Source organism: Cyprinodon tularosa, unplaced genomic scaffold (assembly GCF_016077235.1).
Source record: "Cyprinodon tularosa strain WSP-4 unplaced genomic scaffold, ASM1607723v1 ctg35, whole genome shotgun sequence".
Lineage (NCBI taxonomy): Eukaryota > Metazoa > Chordata > Actinopteri > Cyprinodontiformes > Cyprinodontidae > Cyprinodon > Cyprinodon tularosa.
In genome coordinates, this window is record NW_024039063.1 from 1,118,783 (window position 1) to 1,130,158 (window position 11,376).

At 38.2% G+C, this 11,376-nt stretch overlaps 1 protein-coding gene across 1 annotated transcript; it reads right to left on the reverse strand.

Annotated features, from left to right (window-relative positions):
• Positions 1 to 922: 922 nt before the first annotated feature.
• On the reverse strand, positions 923 to 10,008 carry LOC119789901 (retinal Mueller cells isomerohydrolase-like). Its single transcript, XM_038295096.1, has 14 exons — positions 9,851 to 10,008; positions 9,023 to 9,105; positions 8,234 to 8,384; positions 7,770 to 7,877; positions 6,877 to 7,018; positions 6,365 to 6,512; positions 4,774 to 4,855; positions 4,549 to 4,681; positions 4,288 to 4,430; positions 4,087 to 4,216; positions 3,647 to 3,761; positions 3,359 to 3,453; positions 3,178 to 3,289; positions 923 to 2,705 (listed from the first exon to the last, which is right to left on the reverse strand). The coding sequence occupies exons 1-14, from the start codon at positions 9,859 to 9,861 to the stop codon at positions 2,548 to 2,550; spliced, it is 1,611 nt and encodes a 536-aa protein (XP_038151024.1). The 5' UTR covers positions 9,862 to 10,008; the 3' UTR covers positions 923 to 2,547.
• Between the last annotated feature and the right edge of the window lie 1,368 nt (positions 10,009 to 11,376).

Genomic DNA, 11,376 nt, shown 5'->3' on the forward strand with positions numbered 1-11,376 from the left:
TCTATTACACTTTGTTTAATAGATGGATTTTGTTTCAAAATACTTTTTTTCAGAAAGTTTTACTTCCTATTTTACAATAAACTAGACTAAACCTTGACTGTTTCAGGCCAGGATTACTTAAAATATTTGATTTACTAATGCTGTAGGCCTAATATCAGGGACAGATTAGGTAAATTAGAAGTTTTTGTAAAAAACATATTTCATTGTCTCCAAACAATATGCGAGTAGTTTCTTTATACATTTACTTTTTTATAAGAAAAAAGTCTCAATAGAGGTTAGATGCTGCTCAGTAGAAAACACAAAAACAGCTAAAAACAACCATATTATGACAACATGTTGCTCTGGGAAAAACAAAAACTGTAATAAATTACAAAAATGGAAGCAGAAGGGAACAAATTTAATAGTATGATATCAAATGGGTTTTAAAAACTAGTTTAGAAAAGAAAAAATTGGAATTGGATTGGTCAGATGGGATTGATGCATCCTTGTTAGAAATAAATCACACATTAAGATCTCTAATGTTGTTTTTTAAATTTCATGAAACTCCAGAGGTCAGCGGACAATATGAAGTCTACAGGGTACTGGTCAGTGGAACAGTGGGTAGCACTGCTGCTTGCAGGCCTGGGGTCTTTGTCTGGTTCTCTCCTGTTACTCTGGATTCCTCCCGCAGTCCAAAAACATGACTGTTAGGTTATTGGCTTCTCTAAATTCTCCTTAGGTGTGAGTATGTGCGTGAATGGTTGTTTGTCTTTGCGTTTCCCTGTGTTAGACTGGCGACCAGTCCAGGGTGTACCTCGCCTCTCGCCTATTGACAGCGGGAGATAGGCACCAGCACCCCTTGCAACCCCAGCAGGGATAAGCGTGATTGAAAATGGATGGATGTTCACTAAAGACAGAAGAAACAACACTTGAAGAGCTCTTATTGCTTCAACTGTTTATTTGACATATTTTGCAATTTAGACATTTTTTAATATTTAACTGTAAGACGACCACTGGTCTTCTGTATGCAATGTACCGTAATAAATTGAATTGTTATATGTTCCGATAAAACAACACATTTTTAAGTGCAGGATACGTGGATTAAATGTTAAGCTACATGAAAATGTTTATCTGCGAGCCAGAGAAGCAGCATCAATAACATGGGATGTTGCTAATCACAGAATAGATGAAACCTTACACACCACCATGTTAATTGATTAGCATTTTAAATGTCTTATTTCTAAGCTTGGAAAGTGTTGTTTCTCAATCCACCGGTGGTACCTGGGCTGTAGTTAACGGTTCTGAGGGGACATTTGGGCACAATTAATGCCAGATAAGTTGAAACTTAAAAAGAAAAGTGCCAGGAAAAACATTTTGAGAACTTTATACAAACCAAAGTTCTATATGGACCAGCAGATATTTCTGTCGGGTTATAATGGTTTTCTTTCTTTTGCTTTTGAAGAAAGACTTGGGTCAGGAAAGACATCAAAACCAACTTTACAATGATTTAAGTCCAAGACAGTGATAATGCTCACTACTGTTTGTAATGCAAGCTGATAATTGCATTTTGTTCTCCTAACAATGCAGTAATAAACACTGCAGCTGCTGCAAGGGACTTCTTTCTTCTAAAATATGTTGTTTGAATTTGCAGGTTCCTGTCTGTGGTTAGTAGGTCCAGAAATGAGATGGATCAAGACTTTTGATTTAATATGAGATAAAATTCATCAGGTGATCGTCCACTTCTCGATTAGTGAGTTTATGTAAGCATATTCACTGTTGTACATGATATCGACGAGTTTAGAGGGCTTGTTTACTTTATTTAGCTCCTAGTTTTCCAGTTTCTTTTTAATTTAATTAACTTCATTTAGGTAAAGTTTGTTTGATATTTTATATGGTTTCTACTTATTTGTTTTACATAAATCCACCCTGAATTTGCAAAGCCCATTTTAACACTGCAAAAAAAGAAATTTAAATAAGACATTTTTTCCTGAAATAAGTACTTTTTTTTTTTTTTTATTAAGTAGGTAAGCGAGACATTTTCCCAATGGAATAAGAGAGTTTCCATATAAAATAAGAAAAAAAGCATTGTGTCATTGTTCTTATTCTGGTTGCATTGATTTATTTCTAGTGAATAATATCCAATTATCTTATATATAAGGGGCTAAAATACTATTTCCATTGGCAAATCATCCTATTTACCTGTTCAGAATAAGGGCAAGCACATTTTAAGAAGTTTATTATTTATTTTAAAATGATTTATCTCAGTGCAGTTTTAGTAAGCAACACCTATACTGAGAGCATGACTGCATTAGTTAAAAGGAAAATAACTGATATAAAAACACTGGGAATCACCACAAACTAAAAGATGAAAAGAAATAATACTACAATCCAACTGGGGGAAAAAAATCGTAAAGGGAGTCCAGGTCCCGCTGTTCTGCTGCTTTACATTCCTTATCACCGGGACTTTGGTGTAAACTACAATGATATATTTCTAAAAACTGATCTAAAGGCTGCATTGACTAAATACACCAGCCTGCCCCTGCAGGAATCAGACACAGATTGACGTGTTTAAGGTGAAGGCGACGGTTTGTACATCCCATGAAAAGTGACGGGGATGATGGTGTTGACCTCAGCCCTGGCGAGCTCCGTAAGCTTCATGGCATCCAGAATGAGCAGGAATCCTGGTCTCTCTGCTCCGGGCTTCACCACTATACTCAGCAACACGCCTGCAGAGGCCAGAGCACATATTTTATACATTAAAGTGTGGAGATCAGAAAATGTCTGCTTTGATATCATCCTCATCCATCATGCTATTTCTCCAGCCATACAGTAAATTATAAATATGTCACTCATCTAAAATATCTACACCATTTAAAGATTCAAGAAAATTAGGTAGCCACTTATGTTTTGTTCTTGGTCTTCTATCTGCTTTAAATTAGCAAAGAATTACAGACATAACTTTTGTAAAGATCCATAAAAAAACACACATTTTTCAAGGATTCATTTTCAGTCATTCAGGTCATTTAGGTTATTCTGTCCTGCAGAGGTTTAATACCTAACCAATTGTTTGGCTAAAATGTGCAGGATAATAACAGTTGAGGGCTTGCCCTGGTCTAGACTGGATCAAACCAGATAGATTCGGATAGAAACGTCTTACGTAGCTTAGAACCGGTGCAGATATGTGAGTTTGCATCTTACCATCATCCTCCTTTGTGGCTCCAGGCGTGGGCACAAACAGCGGCTCAGAAGGGTAACAGTCTTCCTCCTGCCACACCCACTGCTCTTTGGTCTGCACGTCCAGCTTGACAATCTGAGGCAGAGAGGTGTGTTAGGTGCCCTGCAAGCTGTCTTCATCCCATCAAATCTGAGAGGCTCCTACCCTGTCAGGGATGAAGTGGTTGAGCCCGAGACCATAGGCGAAGGAGTACTTCTTTCCACAGCACTTGGAGTAATTGATCTGGGGAAACTCAAAGGCTGAAGGAGGCACATAGAGAAAAACAGGATAGAAAGCAGACAGATCCGTGTAAAATTATATCATCCTTTAAAGAGATCCTTTAAACAATGACCACATTTTCCCCAACAAAATCCATCTTAAATCCTCCCAAAATGTATTACTGAGTGGTATCTTCGTACCATCATATTTTTTGAGGATTTAGCAAAACTTTACCTTGCCTCGGTCCAGAGAACAGAACTTCGGGTTCAAGCCAAATAGTACCATCACTGAGAAGAACAGCGGTTGCTGTTGTGTAGGACAAGGACACCAGGTTCTTCCCCTGTTCTTCCTGGATGCACGAAAAAAATGGTTCAAACCAGGTCAGAACTGAGTCAGGTTCTTGGTCCAGCCCAGTTAGCAAAATAACGCTTCAAAGTATTGAACATCACAAATTTATTTAGACAAATTCTAAAGTATTTAACCAGAATCTTTTTAGATTGACAAACTCAACACAAAACTGTGAAACAAAAGAATAAGTAAAAAAAGGGTTAACATTTTTGCATGCACACCTATTTATCCCCTCCTAAATAAACTCCAGTTTAAATGTGTGCCCTGAAGCAAGGAATAACATCAGTAAAACCACACCGATATGGTGTTTGTCTGTTTGTGCTCACCCTGTGAATATCCAGAGGCAGCACATATCGCCGGACCTCAGGTTGTGGAGACCTCATCGCTGCTTTCTTCACCTCCTCCCACTCCCCCCTCAGGTTGGCCAAGTACAGGTAGTTGTACACAAATTCATGTCTGAAAATAAAAATAAACATCAGTGTGTTGCAACTACAAATAAATACAGAGATACAGAGCTCTACAATCACCCTTTCCACGTGCAGAGGTCGACCACGATGAATCCCTGCTCTTCGTAGGCGTTGATGTGGTGAAAGAGGTTGAAAGCCGAAGTTCTGTATTTGTGGTTTTTCAAATAACCTGCAGGTTCCTTAGTGGCCAAATGGAACCATGTCTGCAACGCATGAACAATGCCGATTCAAAGGAAGGGATGTCATTCACTCATTCACACATTCTAATGTGGATAAGCCATGAGTGAAATGAAGGAGACCTCCTGTTTGGTCTGTTCTTACCCCCATGCTTTCATTAGACTCAAAGCAGTCCATGTATGTTGCTCCTCTGATGCTCCAGGCTGACAGGAACTTCAGCAGGTTGATCTTAATCGGTTGTTCCACAAACACAAAGTAGTTCTCTGTGATACCAAAACTGCAAATGCAGGAAAAACAGATCAAAATAGAAAAAAATATATTTTTCTACTTTTTTAAAAAGTTTTTATTATAAGCCTGGTAAACGTTTACCTGTGGATGTAGGAGGGCTTTAACCTCTCACTGCTGGGGAGCTGAACCACAACTTGGGATTTCTCTATGGGGTCTGATTTATCTAAAGATAAAACAGATTTATGTGTTACTGACTGATCTGTTTTAATCCATTTTTATTACTTTAATGAGTATATTAAACCTCATCTAAATAAGATGAAAATTGCAGCCCTTCCCAGTTGGGAAAAGCTGAATATGTTCATAATAACATGGATAAGCGGAAGAAGATGGTTGGCTGGATGGATAATAACACAGAGATGCATTAGATTCTTGCCCTAATTTGTAACTATCCACTTTCTGTTGGCTTGTGTTACAGAAAAGACATGATAAAGAGGATTATTTCTGTCTCAATCAGAGCTGTGCTTAACAAGGGCCATTAAAACCCCACTAAGATTCACACAGGTATAATATAGCGTAGGACTACGATTTAGTTTTTCTGCAGCAGTCTAGATGGGAAAGCATCAACTATACTGTTAAGCAAAGTCATGTGTCCGTTATGCTGTGGGTCTCTTTTTCTCCCAGAAGCCCTGAAGAACCTAAAAAAATAAATACGTGAATAAATACCAGGAAAATGTATTCATAGGTGAGACAATCCCCCCCTTTAACGACAATCCCCCCTTAACGACCGACCTTCAGAATCATAGACAGATTTCAGATATTACAGGCTAACAATGGAACCAAACAACCCACTCATCTGTACCCATTTGCATGTTTCCAAGCAATACAAGGCCTTGTCTTTATAAAGACTCAAACTCACTGCGGATCCAGACATTTGAATTGAGAAAGACATGTTAAACTTCCAAAAAAAACAAAAGACTCAAAGGATGAAGCCAAGCATACTTAAATACTTTAACTACAAAAATAAAATGAGCAATGGTAAATTATTTTAAGGGTATATAAAATATGCTGGTAAAAGTTATCTGTCACAAATAAAATATAAATCCACATTAACACAAGTAGTTCAAACATAAAATCATCGTTTCTATTCCATTCATTTGTTTTTTTCAAGTCCCTCTTTTTAAAAGGGCACAGTCTAAACAGCATAAAATGTTTAGTCCTGTCGAACCCCCCCCTTAGCACCACACAGTCACAACGAAGACCGAAGCTATCCTTGCTGATTTTAAAACCCCCCTTTACAGGTTGCTCCCACTGACTCACAAATACAAGATAATAAAGTGCAAAAGGTTCAAATTAATTCAGTTTGTTTATATAGCGCCAATTCACAACACATATCATCTCAAAGGACTTTAAAATTCAACCAAATCATACAGTCAAATTGATTCAGTTTTCTATCTAAGGAACACCAGTTGATTGCATCGACTCATCGACATGAAGGCAATCCATCACACTAAGCATGCTTGTAGCGACAGTGGAGAGAAAAACTCCCTTTTAACATGAAGAAATCTCCAGCAGAAGCAGACAACCATGTTGCATGTTGATTTGTCACATCATGTATGTTGTGGTCAATTTTCATTTCTGTCTATTCTTTTTGTATTTTTCTTGCATTTGTTTTCTGGTGTGCTACAACAGAAATCCCTATGGGACAATAAAGTGTTGCTGATTGTGTGCTTACCTTTCTGAGCAGGTGGGATCTTGATGATGTTGTAAGCAAGACTCATGTTCTTTCCGAAGCAGTTACCAATGTTGTAGACTGTACCATCTGCTTCAATGTGGGGGTGAGCCGTGACCCCATTAATGGACAGATATTTACATAGGTCCACCTGGGGGAAAAAAAAAAAGAAAAACATTTTCATATATACAATATTGTTTTTCCTTTAAGGAAAATGAGGCAGTGCACTTTGAGCAGAATTCTTAGGTAGGTTTGTTAAAAGGTTGCTATAGATTTATTTTAACGAGACTAAAGGCCATCTTTATTGCCTCCCTTTTTAAACAAAAAAAAAAAAACTGAGACAGGTAGTAAGGCAAACCTGGCCAAAATCTGCATCAACTACAGTGCAAAGAATTTAGACCAGTAAAAATGGCTGCTCTTCTGATTCCACAAAAAGCAATCAAAAATGTTTTGTATTGAAAGATGCTGTTGGATTAATTGCAGTTAAATGAGTGTAATATAGCACATAATCAAACCTTTTTCAATGTCTCCAGTGAATCAGGATCCACCTTTGTGATGTAATTAGTCTCTGTGACGGCATAAAAATCTTCACCAATTGGGTAGAGGTTTACTAAACAGTTATCGGTCACTTCAATGCCTCTGAAGTATGTAAAGAACCTGGACAAACACAAGCATAAAGGAGACTGATGAAAAACTGTTCTTTTACCCATCAATGTTATTCAGAATATTAGGCACACAGAATAAGATAAGAATTGTAAATCTAGCAACTATTTTACTTCTCTGATGAAGACTTTTCAGAAGTGAACCATTACATTAAGCAGAGCCGGTTGAAGCAAAAATAGGGCTCTGAGCACAATTTTATTCAGGACCCAAAAGCAGTTGTGAATTTGAAATAGCATGTTTTAACCAAAATAACATAGATAAATTCTTTAAAATAATCACAACTGCCATATGGTCTATTCATCAAATAAATAAACATCTTTCCGTCCAAGAACCATGGCTTCAGAATTAGCGGAGCTGATTCTCATCCTGGCCGCTTCAAAAACATGTAAGCAAATTTAAAAGCTGTTCCAGAATAACAGCACCAAGAGATAATTATGTCGCAAAATATCTTCAATTGTAAATTTTAAGGGCTCCTGTGAGACTAGCTTGGTTTTATTGTGTCTAGAGCTGCCTCTTTCCCAACGCATAATGAAGAAAATAACATGTTTGAATCAGCCAGAAAAATATCCTCGAATCGTTTGAGGATATGCTGTTTTAATGACTTTGGAATGTTCTGTTCTAATCGAAACAATGCCATTGCCGCTGGATTTTTGTTAAAATGAAAATAGTTGTAAACCCCCAACAGTAATCAGTCAATCATAGCTGACGGTACAAATCAAATGTGCTTTTCTTTTTTCAAGTGTACCTGGAGAAGACATTTTTGCATGGGTCTGGATAGGCAACAGTGCCAAACTCTGTGATGACAACTCTCTTTTCAGTCATGGCCCGTACATAAGCATCCGTCCTTATGAACCTAAAGGTAAAGATTGCACCCTCATGAGCAGAAATAACCAGTAAGGCATGTTGTCTGTCTGCAAACATCAATTCTGCATAAAAACAAAACAAAAAAAACAACTCAAGAATTTCCCAGGAACATAAAAGCCTGTTGTTCGCTGAAACATTCACTGAGGCATTTTTGTGGTTTGTTGTTTCTCATTTCTGTAGTCTTCTGGAAGCATTCCTGTTAACAATCTACTGAAGATACATTATTTCAAGAGACCTTTCTCTTTATACTGACTCCAAATTCATCGCTATTGCTAAGAAACTTCTAAAATGCAAGATAAGTTCATTATAACTATAGGATGAGTTATTTGGACGATGCATTCTTACTTCCTGAAGTACGTCACCTGACCGCCCTTCAGGTCAAACTTGTGCATGAGAGCCTGTCCATCAAACAAATGGTGGAAAGGTTCGTCTCCCACCTCGAAAAGACCCGGACCCATCCTGAGAAGACTTCCTCCGAGCCATGATGGGATCACACCTGAGAGAACAATTTATTTATTTATTATTTTTTCTTTTATTTATTATTTTCCAGCATTTTATTGTCATTACACTGTCACAAGTACAGTGCAATGAAATTTATGTCTGCATTTAACCCATCTGCTTGGGGAGCAGTGGGCTGCCATTTTTGGTGCCCAGGGAGCAGTGTGGGGATAAGGGTCTTTGCTTAGGGACCCAGAGTGGTAGTTTGTGAGAATGGGTTTCAAACTCACAACTTCAGGATTCTAAGCTCTATGCTCTAACCACTAGGCAACCACCCCTTGTCTTTCTGACCCTATATGTTAGTGAGTTATAACATTGTAATACACACTTCACCTTTATACATCTCCACTATTCCTGCTTCTCCCTGCTTCATTGCGTATTTTAGAAATGCAATTAAACAGGGAGTTAAAAAAAACACAACTTTCTAGTGATACATGACGTCCACTTCAGCTGATTATTTGTAATTTTTTTCTCCATTAATGCATGTTTTTGTTTTACAGTTAAAGTTGTCATAAAATAAAAGATGTATTTGTGAGCTCAAGCTGGTTGGTCATGTAAGTGTAACCCTTCAAAGTAAAAGTCTCCCATTCCAAACCTAAACATAAAAGCTTTTCCATATCTGCAACTGCTTATTACCAGTGATATTTGCAGGTATGGGTTCATTTAGCTCCTCCACCGTCTCAAAGATCTTCCTGTAGCCTGCAGCAGGATGTTCCACTCTGACAAAAAAGGGGAAACAGTATTGAGAGCATCAACAAATTACTCTGTGGAAGATTTTGAATTAAAATACTCTTTAGAAGAGTAATAACATATTTAGAGGACTGCTCTATAAGCTGCATGTTGGATCCTGCTCTGGGAATAGCTGAGAATAAAATGTTATTCTAAAAATGGTACTGAGTAACTGTTTTGAAGCATCAGGTTAATCAACAGATCAACACTGTTAATAGTTTCCATCTGGCCTGGCAGCCTCAGAGATCAAGTTCTCTATCAGTCGTTCTCCACCCATCGACATTCTTTTGTGTCAACTTTTTACTTTTTCTCTATATTTCTATGTCTTCTAATTGTTTATAATCCCCATCTCTTTATTAAACATTTTAAATATTCCTTTATTCTGGTTGAAACTGAATGAAAGTCTTCCCCCCTTCCTCAGTCCAAGTTTTTTTCTAAATCAAAGGCATCCTCTCAATTTTTCGTTATTTTCTCGTAGCTTTTATTGTTTTTCATCAGTTCGGAGCATCTAAAAGCTTCCTTAGTTTTCCCAAAGTGTGTAAAATTCTGCCTCAGCCCCAGATCTTCTTGTCTGGTTCTTCTTAAAGTATTTTCTCACTCATTAAAAAACGTTTCATGTCTGCCAACCGTTGTCTCTGGTTTCATTTCAGTAAACCAAAACCTTTCAATATAAAAGTTGGGTCTAGCATGTCTGCAATCCAATTTTAGTGAAAAACAATAAAAGTAACTCCTTACCGGCTGACCATGCTGCTGTTTAATCTTCAAAACCTTTTCCTGCGCTCACAGATCCATGCACGTTACTTTCACAGGAGAGTCTGGCTTAGATTTAAACCACACAAACATTTCCTGCTGCTCCACTCCTCCATCTCCTCCCATTCCTCCTCTTTTCCTTTGAAGACTTTTTTTCCCCTCTTCCCAATTTCTCCCCCACCTCCTCAAACTTTCCCCACGCCCCCCACAGTTTTACCCAGAGCTGAACAAACCAGCTTTGTCTCCCTTCCTTTCAGACGCCAGACCATTGACTCCATGCTGAATTTTCTCTGGGCACCTCCACAACATCCCCTCTACCCAGGAACATTCACGCCTCTTAATAATGTGGATCAGGCCAATAAAGTAACATTTTAAACACTAACATTGTTTGAAGGGGGAAAAAACATGCAGAAACAATTAGACCTAATGATGGTTTTGAGCAAATCTTTGGAAAACTTTATTTTCCTTCTTTATTTTTTAAAGGAGGGTGAAAAAGAAAGAAAGGCTGTGTGTCATATGGAATGAAGGCTGAATAGTGAGAAACCCTACATCATAGTGGGTGACAGGGAGCACTAATCTGTCATTTAGTGGGGCCTGCTGCTAAGAAAGGTAAAATGTTGGGGCTTAAAATTAAACCCTGACTCAAAAGGTTAATTTAATGCAAGTACATTAATATGTGTCAGGCCTGAATAAGGTAGAAAATATTCTTTCTTTAAGTGATTTATTGCAGTGTTGTCAGGTTTTGGTCTGACCTAATCAGAATGAAATATAGGAGATGGGCAGCCATCAAACATCAGCTTCAGGGTGTTAGTTTAGCTGATGACTATAACTACCGTAATGCAGCTTTGGGAAATGTCTGGCCTGCATGTTTAGGTGGCGACCCATCACCCGTCCTTCAAACAGGAAGCCTGGGTTCTCATCCCAGCTGGGGGGAATGAGCTGCCAGTGTGGGTGCTTAGGCAAGACCCTTCACACGAATGCCTGCTTAAACAAGTCGTTAGCTCGCACTGATCATATAGTGGTTAGTACTCTGCGTTGTGGCTGCAGCAACAGCATGAGCTTCACGCTGATGCCTGCATTGGAAAGTGGGGACCTAGTGGTTAAAGCATTGTACTTGGGATTCAGAGGTTCTGAGTTCAAGCCCCACTCCAACGGACTGCCACTCTGGGTCCCTGAGAAAGACCCTTAACCCCCACACTGCTCTCCAGGTGCCGCACAATGGCAGCCCACTGCTCCCCAAAGGGATGGGTTGAAAAAAAATAACAAAAATTCAGTTTTGTGGCATTTTTATGCTGAATTTCTTTAAAAGTGCAGTAGAATCATCAGGTACTTACTCTAAGTTACCACCTTTTTAAAAATTACCCAGACATGTTATACAGACATGTACTTATACTAGAAAATTGAATTAGTATTTTTGCATTCTTAAGTAGTTTTAAATCCATTTACTTTTGAACACAAGTATTTTCAAAAGTGAATACTTCAACACTTTAACCTGAGTAGATGTCTGACTG

Bases quoted from the DNA above. Each gene is read 5' to 3' on its own strand.
- LOC119789901 (XM_038295096.1), bottom strand. The intron at 7,878-8,233 runs GTAAGAATGCAT...CTTTACCTTTAG, and splicing joins CAGGTGACGTACTTCAGGAA to GTTCATAAGGACGGATGCTT. The intron at 3,762-4,086 runs GTGAGCACAAAC...TCGTGCATCCAG, and splicing joins TGCCTCTGGATATTCACAGG to GAAGAACAGGGGAAGAACCT.